This window comes from Lytechinus pictus, chromosome 12 (assembly GCF_037042905.1).
Source record: "Lytechinus pictus isolate F3 Inbred chromosome 12, Lp3.0, whole genome shotgun sequence".
Taxonomy (NCBI): Eukaryota; Metazoa; Echinodermata; class Echinoidea; order Temnopleuroida; family Toxopneustidae; genus Lytechinus; species Lytechinus pictus.
The window spans coordinates 14,384,244-14,400,198 of NC_087256.1; the positions used below are offsets into that span (position 1 = coordinate 14,384,244).

At 38.0% G+C, this 15,955-nt stretch overlaps 1 protein-coding gene across 1 annotated transcript; it reads left to right on the forward strand.

The window, feature by feature from the left end:
* The first annotated feature begins 7,192 nt into the window (after positions 1-7,192).
* On the forward strand, positions 7,193-11,565 carry LOC129272957 (cytochrome P450 2J4-like). The gene is made up of 4 exons (XM_054910029.2): positions 7,193-7,640; positions 8,295-8,902; positions 9,584-9,911; positions 11,012-11,565. The coding sequence occupies exons 1-4, from the start codon at positions 7,193-7,195 to the stop codon at positions 11,188-11,190; spliced, it is 1,563 nt and encodes a 520-aa protein (XP_054766004.2). The 3' UTR covers positions 11,191-11,565.
* The last annotated feature ends 4,390 nt before the right edge of the window (positions 11,566-15,955 follow it).

Sequence of the window (15,955 nt, forward strand, 5' to 3'; positions counted from 1 at the left end):
CGTATTGACCTGGTTCGAATCTACAAAACCTATGTAATATATATTTTATATTGACCCTATATATATTTATTTATTCTCATAATACCTACGTCCGCATCATGACTAAGAATCGCATAAAAATATTAATTGCTTTCTGGAGACGAATGTAATGCTCAACTGCACGGATAATACATGAAATGGACCGTGGAATAAGTAAGGGGCGGTGTTTCACTCTGGTATGTGAAAGTGGTAAACGATCCTTCTTACCGTTGACAAGGGTAATGAAGCTGCACTCCTTCTGCTGGAATATTCTGCGGCATTCGATACGTTAGATCACTCTGTTCTTCTCTAGCGTCTTGCACAGGACTACGCCATTACTGGAACTGCACTACATTGTTTCGAGTCATATCTGCAAGACTGCAAGACAATAGGACTCGATCAGCATTTTTCGCTTTAAACTGCGGTGTGCCCCAAGGTTCCGTTGTGGGCCCCCTGCTGTTTCTTCTTTACACTGGTCCTCATGCAAAAACATCACTAGCCATCGAGGTGTGAGCTATATGCCATGTATGTAGATGATACGCAAGTCTATATATCCATGTTAGTCCAGTAGATATGTGAAAAAGATGCTCGAATCTGGCAGAAAGTGTGAAATTTGGCATACAGGGGTATTTTTGGGCGCTGATTTCAAAAATTGCCGGCCCCAAGCGATTTGACCATCGGGTCGGCCGCCATTTTGAAATCCAAGATGGCCACCATGATAAATCATTAAATGTAAATTTCTTGAGTTTTACATGACATGAGACACTGAAATTTGGCATATAGGGGTATTTTGAGGCACTGATTTCAAATATTGCCGGCCCCCAGCAATTTGACCATTTGGTCGGCGGCAAAATGGCCGCCATCTTGAAATCCAAGATGGCCGCCATGATATATTATTGCAATCATTTTCTCGAGTTTTATATGAACTGCGGTATTGAAATTTGGCATATAGGCTTAATTTGGGGTGCTGATTTCAAATATTGCCGGCCCCAAGCGATTTGACCATCGGGTCGGCCGCCATTTTGAAATCCAAGATGGCCGCCCTGAGAAATTATTAATGTCACTTTCTTGAGTTTTACATGACGTGTGACACTGAAATTCGGTATGTTGAGGTATTTATAGGCACTGATTTCAAATATTGCCGCCCCCCAGCAATTAGACCATTTGGTCGGTGGCTAAATGGCCGCCATTTTGAAATCCAAGATGGCCGCCATGAAAAATCACTAAATGTCATTTTCTTGAGTTTTACATGATATGTGACACTGAAATTTGGCATATAGGCTTAATTCGGGGTGCTGATTTTAAATATTGCCGGCCCCAAGTGATTTGACCATCGGGTCGGCCGCCATTTTGAAATCCAAGATGGCCGCCATGAGAAATTCATTAATGTCATCTTCTTGAGTTTTACATGACGTGTGACACTGAAATTTGGCATAGAGGGGTATTTTTAGGCACTGATTTCAAATATTGCCGGCCCCCAGCAATTTGACCATTTGGTCGGCGTCTAAATGGCCGCCATTTTGAAATCCAAGATGGCCACCATGAAAATCATTAAATGTCATTTTCTTGAGTTTTACATGATATGTGACACTGAAATTTGGCATATAGGGGTATTTTGAGGTACTGATTTCAAATATTGCCGGCCCCCCAGCAATTTGACCTCCAGGTCAGCGGCAAAACGGCCGCCATCTTAAAATCCAAGATGGCCACCATGAAATATCGTTGCAATAATTTTCTCGAGTTTTGTATGAGCTATGGTATTGAAATTTAGCATATACAGTGTAGGTGTAGTTTAGGGCACTTATTTCAAATAGTCTTACCACCAGGTCTGCCGCCATCTTGAAATCTAAGATGGCCGCCATGAAAATCACTAAAAATCATTTTCTTGAATTTTACATGTGCTCTGAACTTTGGCAAATAGAGTACCTATTTTTGGGTGCTGATTTCAAATATTGCCAGCCACAAGTGCTCTGACCATCAGTTCAGCGGCAAGATGGCTGCCATGAAAAACCATATCAAAATAATTTTCTTGGATTTTACATTATATATGACACCAAACTTTGGCATACAGAAGTACGTGGCACTGATTTTTGCCGGCCACCAGCAATGTAACCACCCAGTTTCGGCAAAATGACCGCCATGAATTAAAAGCAATGATAATTGTCTTGAGTTTTACATGAACTCTGGCCCTGAAAGTTGTCATATAGGCATATATTTAGGCACTGATTATTGTCAGACCCCTGTTTGGTTGCCATTTTGAAATACAAGATGGCCGCCATGAAAGATTATTTGCTCAAGTCTTACGTATTGCCTTTAACACTTTGAATTTGGAGAAAAACTTGATCTTTGCATCCTTGATCAATGAAAAAAAAACATATTAAATATATGCTATTTTGAATTCAAATATGGTTACCAAGTTTGAATGATGTACAACATTATAATGGTGAGTAAAACCCGTTGTATTGGCACTGAAAACAAATCCAACACAACCACATCTTTGTCCGTTGCAACTTTGGCACCCTTAATTGCTGATATAGATGTTACGTAAGTATGAAGCACCATGAATACAAAAACCAGCTAGCTTCTTCTGCAGTTCCACATTTGAAGTGGCTTTGGTTGAATAATAACCATCCGGAACAATCATTTTCTGTTGAGAGGCTGTAAATTATTTCTTTGAGTTTTATATGATCTGCAGTATTGCACTTTGACATATATCGACGGAGTGCGGGGTGCTTATTTCAAATATTGCTGGCCCTCAGCGATCTGATCCCCTGAGTCAGAAGCAAAATGTCAGCCATCTTGAAATCCAAGATGGCTGCCATTAAAAAAGATCATTAAAAAAAACCACTTTATCTAGTATCACGTAATGTATTATTTCAACATTTGGCATCTAGGGATATTGAAATTACCCCCAGTAATCTGTCCAATAGATATGCTGCAAAATGGCCACCATCTTGAAATCTAGAGAGGATCGACTGTCATGAAAATTCATTGAAATCATTTTCTTGGTTTTAAATAATTTGAGGCACTGCATTTTAGACATACAGGCAGGTTTTTGGCCTGCTTGTTTCAGAATATTGCTCCACTAATTGTGATATTTTATTACAAAGCGACATGAAGATAAAACTGCTCCAGACTTGAAGTACTGATGGTTATATAGTGGTATGATGATGATGATGATGAATTAATATTAATGATGAATGATAATAATACATATTTTATTGTTCAAAATAGAATTCAGTAACAGAAATGCTCCGAAAATTTATTTTGCCCATACCCTGTAGATCGTGAGCCCGGCAGCAACTTAGCAGCGCCACGTCGGACGTTGCTCTATCCCTTAAAAAGGGAAGTTCACCTCGGAGAAAAGTTTGTTGTAAAAACACAAGAAAATATGATACAAAAAAGATATTGGTAAATCCATCTAAGATATCAGAATTTTAAGTTTTTGATTTGTGACGTCATCTTAGATGTCAAAGTGGCGGTCATTTTCAGCTGACCCGGTGGATCAATCACTGGGGCAGCAATATTCTAAAACCAGCAGGCCAAAACCTGCCTGTATGTTTAAAATGCAGTGCCTCAACTTATTTAAAACTCAAGAAAATTATTTTAATGAATTTTCATGACAGTCGATCCTCTCTAGATTTCAAGATGGTGGCCATTTTGCAGTATATATATTGGACAGATTACTGGGGGGGGGGGGGGAAATTTCAATACCCCAAGATTTCAAAATAATACCTACGTTATAATTATGATACTTTATTTTTTTTTATGATTTTTTTTTATGGCAGCCATCTTGGATTTCAAGATGGCTGCCATTTTGCAGCTGAGGTATCACGGGCCTAAACTATTTCCCATAGACTCGTGTGTTAAAGAGACGCTCTAAAAAAATAAGGATGAAATTCGAGAATTGAATGTTTACTACCTGTCCAGTGGATAGGATATATGTCTGACATTCCATATCTGACCAGAAAAGGGTACCTCGACCAGCTCATTTTAAAAATAAATCGGCATTTATGAAGACTACACCTGACAGGATCAAATTCATCACTTGAGACAGTAAAATGGCAATACTTCTCCCGCCAGTATAAAAATAGATCCAAAGTGGCGATATTTCTTCCCAATTTGAAAAAAGGAAGTTCAGTAAAGTTACCCTCCCTAGAATCAGTGTTTGATTATCAATCATATTCATTCATTTTTGTCAATCAGCAATATCAAAATTAAAAATTGAGAATTAAATGGGTTAATTAATTGGCTCGAATGAATATCTTTGGCCCGTATAACCCTGACTCAGGAGATCAGATCGCTGAGGGCCAGCAATATTTGAAATAAGCTCCCCACACTACTTCTATATGTCAAAGTGCAATACCGCAGATCATATAAAACTCAACGAAATAATTGCAATATTTCTAAGGCAGCCAGCTTCGAATTCAAGATGTGGGTCATTTTTCCGCCGACCAATTGTCAGATTGCTTGGAGCCAGCAATGTTTTAAATGAACTCACCTAGATACCGATATACTACAAATTTCAGGGGTACATATGTAAAATTCAAGAAAATGAGTTCAATGATTTTTCTTGGCGGCCATCTTGGATTTCAAATGGCGGCTGACCCGATGTTCAAATCGCTTGAGGCCGGCAATATATGAAATCAGCACCCCGAATTAAGCCTATATGCCAAATTTCAGTGTCACATATCATGTAAAACTCAAGAAAATGACATTTAATGATTTTTCATGGCGGCCATCTTGGATTTCAAAATGGCGGCCATTTAGCCACTGACCAAGTGGTCAAATTGCTGGGGGCCGGCAATATTTGAAATCAGTGCCTAAATATACCCCAACATACCAAATTTCAGTGTCACACGTCATGTAAAACTCATGAAAATGACATTAATGATTTCAAAATGGCGGCCATCTTGGATTTCAAAATGGCGGCCGACCCGATGGTCAAATCACTTGGGGCCGGCAATATTTGAAATCAGCACCCCAAATTAAGCCTATATGCCAAATTTCAATACCGCAGTTCATATAAAACTCGAGAAAATGATTGCAATAATATATCATGGCGGCCATCTTGGATTTTAAGATGGCGGCCATTTTGCCGCCGACCAAATGGTCAAATTGCTGATGGGCGGCAATATTTGAAATCAGTGCCTCAAAATACCCCTATATGCCAAATTTCAGTGTCACATGTCATGTAAAACTCAAGAAATTGACATTTAATGATATTTCATGGCGGCCATCTTGGATTTCAAAATGGCGGCCGACCCGATGGTCAAATCGCTTGGGGCCGGCAATTTTTGAAATCAGCGCCCCAAAATACCCCTGTATGCCAAATTTCACACTTTCTGCCAGATCCGAGCATCTTGGCCTTTTTTTGTCACATAACCGCTCCACTATGTCATCCGACCACAAAGGAGATGCTGTTATTTCGTTGAGTGACTGCCTCAAGGACATCAAGGCCTGGTCAGCCAAGAACAGACTTCGGCTAAATGAAAGGAAATCAGAACTGATCCATTTGTCATCGCAGTTCAGAGCCACGGAGACTCTACCAGACCTCAATACTGGAGAGGTCATACTACAAGCCTCTAACTCTGTCAAAGAACTTGGTGTCACCTTGGATAGCCATTCTACACTCCAGTCACATATCCGTAGTACCTGCAAATCAGCTTCTTTGGGATTGTTGAGAATTGGATAGATCAGGCGTCTTCTCGACCAAGCCTCCACTGAAAAACCCATTCATGCTTTTGTCTCATCACTTATTGACTACTGCAACTCCCTCTTTACCGGCGTTCCCGTTTCATCCGTCTGTCCCCTTCGGCGCATCTTGAACTCTGCAGCAAGAATGGTTACTCTCACTAAGAAAAACGAACACATCTCCCCTATTCTATACAATCTCTCCATTGGCTTCCGGTACACACTCGTATAACCTTCAAGATTCTTCTCATTGTTTACAAAATTAATCATGATATGGCACCCAAGTATCTCCAAGACCTGGTCTCCCTTCGCCCCTTCTCTTCAGTCAGATCCCTCCGCTTATCTTTTTCATATAATTTAAACCACAGCCCTCGCACAAAGGCCAGATACGGTGATCGTGCGTTCTCTGTTATTGCCCCTGCCCTGTGGAACAAGCTTCCAACCCACATTCAAAATGCTCCCTCTCCTGGAATGTTTAAATCCTCACTTCAAACTCATCTTTTTTCAACAATAGCAGAGCTTTCATTTTCATAGCATTCATTGTTTACATTAGTCAGCCCACCTGTGCGCTTTGAAACACCCGTATAAAGCTCTTTCACGAAAAAAAACTACATCATAAACCACCACTTAGATGGTGTCGCCAACACTCTTTCTCACATCTCACTCTCTTTTCTCGCTTACTTTTGTTACTTTTGCTTTCCATAATTTAGACCACAATCTTTTCTTGATATTTTTAATATTCTAGTACTTGCATTACCCTAATATTTGTCCATGTTAGTATGCGACGGCAACACACCTCCACGTTCTCTGTAAATGTCGTGGGTCCTTGTAAGATTTTATGTATTTCGAACTATGCTTATAGACAGTGTTGATCAGTCATTTTGAAGTGTATTGTTTTATTATTCGTTTATGTACTGCTGGTATGTATTTATGGTGGTTTTTTTTTTTTTTTTTTTTTTTTTTTGGGGGGGGGGTCGTCAAAGGATCAAAAGAGAATATGATCTATTCTAATAACAATGTACAGTGTTGTGTACCTACTAATTTTATTGAGTCCGTGCAATAAAACTATTCTTATTCACTTTGCATTATTACCTCATTTTGAACTTTACAAAGTAGGCTCCCTATATCTAGTCACGAGACCAAAGTACTTGTCCAATATTGATTTGTGGTCTTTTTATAACTTCATGTTTATACAGGGAATCTAAATCGGAGTGCATCCCGACGGATACCGACCGAATCGACCCGAAACCGACCAATGGTATGCGGCCCTTGGTAATAATAGCTTTTGTAATGTTGGTCACAGAGCGACTGCATGAGCCGGTAATAGTTTGCCTAGCAGACAAACGAACGACCGGTGTGAAGTCTCTTTCGAATGGTAAACACAAATAATGGTTTATATTTGCATAGTTGAATGCACAAACAATTCATTTCCACCTTCTGATGAGCCGTCCTAGTTATTAGACCTGGGCCCGGATAGAAGATGTTTATGACCGTAGCCCCCGCCATAGCCTTCGAACAATTCACTTCCCAGACCGTATCCAGTGTGCTGACGGATTCGGTCAGTTTCTTTTGGGCGAGGTATAACATCATGGATATAATTTCCTTCTCCATCACGTTCTTGTTGCTCGGAGTTTTCGGATTCCTTTCCATGTTCTGCTTCACCAATAGTAACAAAAAACTCCCACCAGGTCCATGGCTGCTACCGTTTGTGAGATACCGATTTGGGTCTGGCTTGGTTCACGAAACATTCGTGGAAGTGGCGAAGAAGTATGGACCGGTTTTCAGTGTTCGACGAGGCCTGTTTCTCTGTGTTGTCTTGAATGACAAGGAAAGTTTGAAAGAGGCGCTGGTGAAGTCAGGGGTATTCTTCTCAGATAGATTCGTTCCAGGGTCTCTTAGATGGACAATACCTGACACTATAAAGAAAGGTGAATGATTAGTTTGATGATTGTGGTGATGGCGAGAAGGCGGAGGAGTGTGAAAATGGTGATGGTTAGAACTATGATAACAGATATAGATGAAAAAAAACTTACAGTAGAAGCTGTCTTAATTAGTAGCATAGTTCTGTCACCATCCTAATCAAAAGAATGGTAATACTAATATTAATATCAGTAATATCAATACTGCCAACAATAATAAATAAATGGATTGATAAACTTGTGTACTATTTGATAAAAGTAACAAAGAGAGGAAAAGAAACAGAGGATAAGTATTAGTAGAAGTAGTAGTGGTAGTAGTAGAAAAAGAAGAAGAAGAAGTAGAAAATGGAAGAGGAAAAGGAAAAAAAAGAGGGAGGCAAGAAAAAAGGGAGAGAAGGAGGAGGAAGTAGAAGAAGAAAGTTGAAGATGACAACTATAATTATTTTATAATAGTAGGGACAAAAAAAATGTAGCATGATTGAAAAAGAAAGAAATGAAATTAGAACTCCGAAAAAAAACATTTTTTTCATTGGGAACCAACAAAAAAAGAAGTAGCAAGGTAATAATTAAATAGAATTCTTCAGCATTAACGTAAAATAATTTGAGAATAAACAAGGAGATAAGTTTATGATTAACAATTTGTCAACTTATCCCTTTCCGAAGCGACTGTAACTTGGAGCAACGGAAAACCTTGGAAGGACCTACGGGATTTCTGCCTTAATGTATTTCGCTCCTTCAGCATTGATGAGGCAAACTTAGAATCTAGGATCAACCTTGAGGCTCGTTACATGGCTGAGGAAATCAGAAATCATGACAGTCGACCCATGGTTATATCAGGTTTACTCAATAAAGTGACTGGTAATATCATGGCTCAACTAATTTTCGGCCATAGATTTGATTATGATGACGTCGAGTTTACTGCCGCTTTACGAATAATGGCCGAAGCCGGCGCCTTCATTGGTGAACACGATCTAGTCAATGTCTTTGAACGACTTATCCATGCTCCTAGGTACAAACCCTTTCGTGAAATGATAACCAAACTCAAGATTTTCATTCAGTCTCAGCTTTCGATCAACCGAGAAACTTTCCAAAAAGACCACATTCGACATTTTGTTGACGCATTTTTAGCAGACGACATCTCCGAAGAATACAAATGGAAAGATTTCTGGAGAATCGCGTTCGATGTTTTTACCGGTGGTACAGAGAATGCAGCAGTTTTTGCTTCATGGGCGATCCTCCTCCTAGCTGTCCATCCAGATGTACAACATAAGGTATATTTGCGAACGTATACGATCCGTGTTTATAAATAAACATTGTGTGTAGTCTTTGACAAAACAAACTTAACCTGTCGCCGGAATGAAAATATTGGGGAAAAAATGTCGGATAATGGGAAAAAATAAACTAGCTGGTGACGCCGTGGCGGCGTGAAATGAAAATACCTTGCAAGAAGGGAAACAGTTCACACTGGATAGCCAACATGGATTTTTAGTTGTTTATTACTCGCTTGATTTCATAGAATCGAAAAGGGATATAGGGCAATCCTAGTAATAAAAGGTCCTTTAAAATTAAGTAAAATTGAAAATCAACAAAAATGTAATCAAGTAAAAACGAAATAGAATCACAGAGGCCAGAGGGTTTACAACCCAAAGAAAAAATGGGAACATCGATGATGCTTAATTTTGTCAAATTATTTCAGAAATATGTTTTACAGAACGAAGAACAGCGGAGGGGGATATAATTATCACCTTTTTTAAGTAAACCTGTACAATTTTTTTTTAATATTATCATCCTTTTGTCTATCTTTTGCATGGTCAGCCACCACTTTATAGCCCCCCCCCCCTACTTTAAAAACCTTTCCGTGGCCCATGTGCTCATCTTGCTGGCAAATGAAGATACCAATGATGATAACAATGGATTTTAAAGAATACAGTCGTATCTATTGCAATTAATAGATGCAGAGTGAACTGGATGCAGTCGTTGGAGACGGTCGACAACCAACCACCAATGACCGGTCAAATCTTCCATACTGCGAAGCTACCCTGATGGAGATCATGCGAATCAGACCTGTCCTCCCATTATCCCTCCCTCACATGACGTCAGCAGATGTCACTCTTGGACCTTATACCGTTCCTAAGGGGACTATCGTTATCCCTAACCTGTGGGCTGTTCATCATGATCCTAAAGACTGGTGTGATCCACACGTATTCAACCCGGATAGATTTCTGAGTGAAGATGGTCAGAGTGTGCTAAACAATGATGCTTTGATGCCATTCAGTATTGGTAAGACAAATATTAAGCAACCAAGGCGTTAATTATTCCTGGTTTACAGAGAAGTATATAGTCTCATGACTGACTGGGCATTCATGTCATTGTGGCTCAGTGGTGGAGCACCCGCTACTGGATTCGATCCCCGGTCGAGTCATACTAAAAATTTGTAAATGGGCCGTTCGGCCTTTTTGTCCGGCGCTTGACTTTTGAAAATGGAGAGGCGTTATGCCGGGTCCGCTTGAAAACCAGCAAATATTTTAAGTGGCTACCCTGGTTGAATGATGACTAAGGCCCGTATTCTGAAGTCAGGTTTAACTTAGACCATGGTCTAACTCTGTGCTAAAATTATGGGAAGCCAAAAGTGTCAAAATTTTTATTAAGTTGTATGTTTCTTATGTTTACTGTGCCCTTTCCTGATTCATCGATGGTGAAGACAATCATCTATATATACTTTCTAGACAATTATGAATGATTTGAGAGCCAAATGAGCTGAAATATGATATCTCTACTGTTAGTGATCTATGTAACAATTGGCTATCCATACTTAAACCACAACTTTAAACCTGAATTTAAGTTAAACCCGACTTCAGAATACGGGCATAAGGCTTTTACGGTTCGTTGTCAGGTGAAATTAGAGAGTTTGAGCTTCCATGACGCACGATGAAATCAAGAACATAGAAAATGTATAATCAAATGCCCTTCATGACAAAGCAGTCCGTACTGGACTCGTCGGACAAACGACATAATTATTTGCAATTTTTTGTCAGCTCCAAAACTGCTGTTCCGGTTCACCAATTTTCGACAAAGACCCCACAACCGTTCTTCGTCATTTGACGGACCTTTTCAATACATTTACTGTGTTCTTGGATCCGTCCCCGTTGCTATTGCGAAAATTCCCTACTACCAGGTAAATGTAAGGTGAGGAATAAGAAGCACTATACCTCAAAGACAATTGTTAAAAATGAAATATTACTTACATGTATATTCTTCAGTTTTTTTTTAATGCATGAGCAATTTTCAGATTATCTTTCTCTGGCATACCGATCTTACAAACTACTTCTATTCCATTCTCCCGGTTCATACTTTTCTTATATTCCTCTTAAATTGTATAGGTCGCCGTGACTGTCCTGGTAGTCAACTCGGCAAGATGGAGACATTTCTACTCTTCACCAACCTCTTCCAGCAGTTCGAATTCAAACTTCCTCCTGATCAACCAACCCACAACACGCGAGGATTACTTGGTCTAACTTTGCAACCAGAACCGTACAAGATCTGCGCCGTTGAGCGCTGAAAGTCCATCCCTCCCCTCTCCGCAGATGATATTTTGTATATATATATATTTTTTGTTTATCTTACACTTTCATCATTTAATGACAGCGGGCATTAGATCAATCGCAACAACTTACCACCCGACATAATAAACCGCTGAATTCACATTTGGGCATTTCATTCGGGCATTATGTAGGAGGAAAAATATAGTCAATTTCAAAGGAGAGACCTGGGGAGTGTTTCATCAACATTTTCATCCGACAAGTTGTCAGATCTGACATCTTTCTCTGATGTTGATTAGCTGAGAGGTACTGTTACTATGGTAACTGTCGGATAAAATGGGACTTGTCGGATAAAACGTCCGACAAGTCCTTTCATGAAACGCCCCCCAGGGGTGTGTTTCATCAACATTTTCATCCGACAAGTTGTCAGATCTGACATCTTTCTCTGATGTTGATTGGCTGAGAGGTACTGTTACGTTGGTTTGGTTTGGTTTTATTTACCTTATAAAAATCACAATAAAATACATTTCACAAGATATTAGATTAAATATGAATATATAAACGTGCACATAAAAATATACGGATGGATCACTCTATTCAGAGCCATTGATATAATGGCTCTGTTCTTCCTAGATGTCCAGTCAAGGTAACATGAGAAATAATATGACCTATATATATAATGACACATTGATGATAACATGTATTTAAAATATTATTAATTAAAAACAAAAATAAATACTACTAATACTACACAAAAGCGAGTGGTAAAAAAAAAACTTTTAAAGTTTTTACTATGGTAACTGTCGGATAAAACGTCCGACAAGTCCTTTCATAAAACGCCCCCCGGGATTCGAACTTTCGAGCATAAAAATCTATCAGCTTAGCGTTTTTGCATTCTAATTCATGTTCTATCATTTGCATTCATATTCATGTTCTATCTATCGACCCTATTTTTGTCTCGCCTGCATAGCAGAGCGAGACTATAGGCGCCGCTTTTCCGACGGCGACAGTGGCGTCGTCAACATTGAAATCTTAAAGGTTAAGTTTTTGAAATGTCATCATAACTTAGAGAGTATATGGACCTAGTTTATGAAACTTGGACATAATGGTAATCAAGTATTACTAAACATCCTGCCTGAGTTTCAGGTCACATGACCAAGGTCAAAGGTAATTTAGGGTCAATGAACTTAGACCATGTTGGGGGAATCAATATCGAAATCTTAACCAAGTAGTACACAGCTCCTCGTCATAATATTTAAGGTTACCAAAAATTTTCTGTAGAATCTGATTTTTTGTGCTATTTCCCCTATTTTGAGGGTGCTGAACATGAATCTGCTTGTTGCCAAATTTATAAATGCCGTCTTCGACCGTTGCCATGGCAACGGATTAATTTATCAAAAATAGCTTGTATTTCCCTGTAAATGGTAGATAAACATGATATAAATTAGCCAATAACGGCTCATTTTTCCCCCTTAAAAAAAATAAAAATTTTAATTTAAAGTTGTAGAATCTGTTTTTTGTTTCATTTTCCCTGCGTTTAGTGTGTTAAACATAGGAGTGGTTTTTGCTAAATGTATAAATACACTCTCATTCCATTGCCATGGCAACCAGATAATACCTAATTTGGTAAAAACAGAAATAACGTGGTAAAAAAAGACAATGGCGAGAAATACAATAAAAGCGACCTACATGTAATCTACATGCATTGGGTTTTTCCCACTCATTTACAAAAAAAAACTACATAAGTGTTATGCATGAGTTTATTGGAATGCTAGGAATTGATGTTGCCTTGACAATGCTTGAATTTAAAGATAAATACCAATATTGCAAATTGGCCGTTGCCATGGTAACAGCTTATTTTTTCTCAGAAAAGTATACATTTGATAAAATATATTGTAGAATCTGAATTTTCTTTCATTTCCCCTAATTATATGATGCTAGATCTATATGTGCTTGTTGCTAAATGTATAAATACAATCTTAGGCCATTGCCATGGCAACCAAATAACATGGGGGAGATAATGGTGGAAAATACCATGAAAATCACAATCTACATGCGTAAGGTTTGAACCATTAAATATTGAACAAAAAATACAGTAAGTGGTCTACATGAGTTCATTAGAAAGAAAAGATTTGCTGTTGCCTTAGTAACACTTGCATTTGATATAAATATAAATATGAATGTTGCAAACCTCCCATTGCCATAGTAACATCTTATTTTTCTCAGAAAATTACAAAGTTGAAAAAACTTCAAATTTTCCTTTCATTTCCCCTAATTTTAGGGCGCTCAACATACAGTTGAGGCCGAAAGTTTACATACACCGATGGAATTCAGTGAAATTTGTTCGTTTGCCAAACATCCTAAAATTTACTATATCTTCAGAAATATGAATACTACCATGACGAATTTGGTGTCAAATGAAAGAGCATATTAAGCTCTTTCACATGATAAGGATGCCGATGGGATTAAAGTAAATTTCAGGTGAAATTTTTTAAAAAGAAAAATCGTAATATTCGTATAAAATTTATTCTATCGTTTATTTATATTTTCAAACATCGTTTCATAGAAATATATAAATGTGAAATCTATGATTTATATTACTTTTTCTATCATGATATGCCACCACTGAACAAAAAGTGTGATCTGAAATGTTTGTGTTGACAAGTAACTAGCACAAATATGAAATGTTTTTGTCAAGTTTTCATTTTTAAATCGTCTAAAATATGAAGAATTTTTTTTGAAAAATGACACCTAAATATTTCAGCTCCAGATGACAAAGCAATGTGATGAAGGGGCATAACATACTCATTTGTTTGATATCAAATTTGTCATGATAGCAAAATATATTTTATAAGATACAGTAAGTTTAATGATGTTTGGCAATTGTCAACTTTTTAAAAAATTCCTGGGTGTATGTAAACTTCTTTCCTCAACTGTACATATGCTTGTTAATGTAAAAATACTCTCTCGGGCCATTTTCAGACCTGCCAACCAGTACGTTTTAGCCGTATTTAGTACGTTTTTGCAACCAAAATACGGCAGTACGTTTTTTCTCAAGAAGGATGTTTGGACCTTTGACCTTGGTCATGCGACCTGAAACTCGAGCAGGATGTTTACTAATACTTGATTAACCTTATGCTCAAGTTTCATGAACTAGGTCCATATATACTTTCTAAGTTATGATGTCATTTCAAAAACTTAACCTTCGGTTAAGATTTTGAAAATAATTCTCCCAACATGGTCTAAGTTCATTGACCCTAAATGACCTTTGACCTTAGTCATGTGACCTGAAACTCAAGCAGGATGTTCAGTAATACTTGATTAACCTTATGTCCAAGTTTCATGAACTAGGTTCATATACTTTTTAAGTTATGATGTCATTTCAAAAACTTAACCTTAGGTTAAGATTTTATGTTGACACCGCCGGAAAAGCGGCGCCTATATATAGTCTCGCTCTGCTATGCTATCTTTTATTAAATGAATGGGTTTTTTATGAAAGTCCCACATTGAGTCTACATTAAAAATGGAAGAATTTTACCTTTGTTTCCTCAAAAGGTCAGTTATATCTAATAGGTGGCCATGATTATGTCAATTTGCCAAATAAACTTTGGAGTTAAATTATCTTGAACAGCTTTTTATTAAAATAAATACATACATTTTAACATTTATAGCACTTCTTCATGTAAACATGCTCAAAGCACTTTCCAATATAATTGTGGGGGGCGTCGTGGTCTAGTGGTTAAGACTCTTTCTTTCAATCTGAGGGATATTGGTTCGATTCCCAGCCAGGGTGTGTTTTCCTTCAGTAAGAAATTTATCCATATTGTGCTGCACTCAAGCCAGGTGGGGTAAATGGGTACCTGCAGGATGTAAGTCCTTAAAAAGCTGTGAGCACCGGATGCGGTAGTCTAGCTTAGCCGGGGTAATATAGGAGCACTATACAAATCCTATATTATTTTATTTATTATTATAAAAATGAATAATTCTACTTTCCAAGTGCTTTCAATACATAAAGTGGGTGTTACAAATAAAATTCATAGGTTTGTAAGCTTTAAAAAAACAATTGTACAGAAGGACATGAACGGATTTTGAATATTGGGACCAGTGAAACTTATGCACTGTTGACCTAAGTTGGGGGATAGAAAAGGGTCTGTAAACAAAAACCCAGCATGAAATGTATTGTGGTGTCAGATTATCAATGGACAAGTAAACAAAGCAATTTTTTCTATAATTCTGTTTTTGACCAGTAGCAAGTGAATCTCTTTGAACAAAGGAAACACATGATCATACTTTCTGGCCGTTGAAATGGTACCGACTGCTCGATTCTGAATGTGCTGTAGTGACTATTATCTAGGCGGCTGAACACCAGTTCAAAGTGTCCCCAAGTGGTTATAAATACGAAGTAAAAATTAAAGGTCCCAGTACAAAACCCTGGGGAACGCCATATTGCAACCCATGACCCTTTTTTTCTTAATGGCTACCGACCGCGATTCGTTTTAAAGGCAAGGTCAGTATGTCAAAGGTAGTTCAGATTTTGAGTTCTTGACTCTAAAACCCCCAAATAAATATTTTGAACAACTCTCTATCAAAATGGAATCACCCCCTAAAGTTGTAATTTTTCAAACTGACAGGCAGCTGTCAGTTTGATTTTTTCATGGCGGTATTCTCTGATTAGGTGGTCAAGTTTAGGTCAGTTAACTGTGTGGACTTAAGATTTTAATTTCCTAACCTCAAAAATCCCCATGTTGCTATTTTAAAAAGCTCATTTCTAGCACAAATCAACCC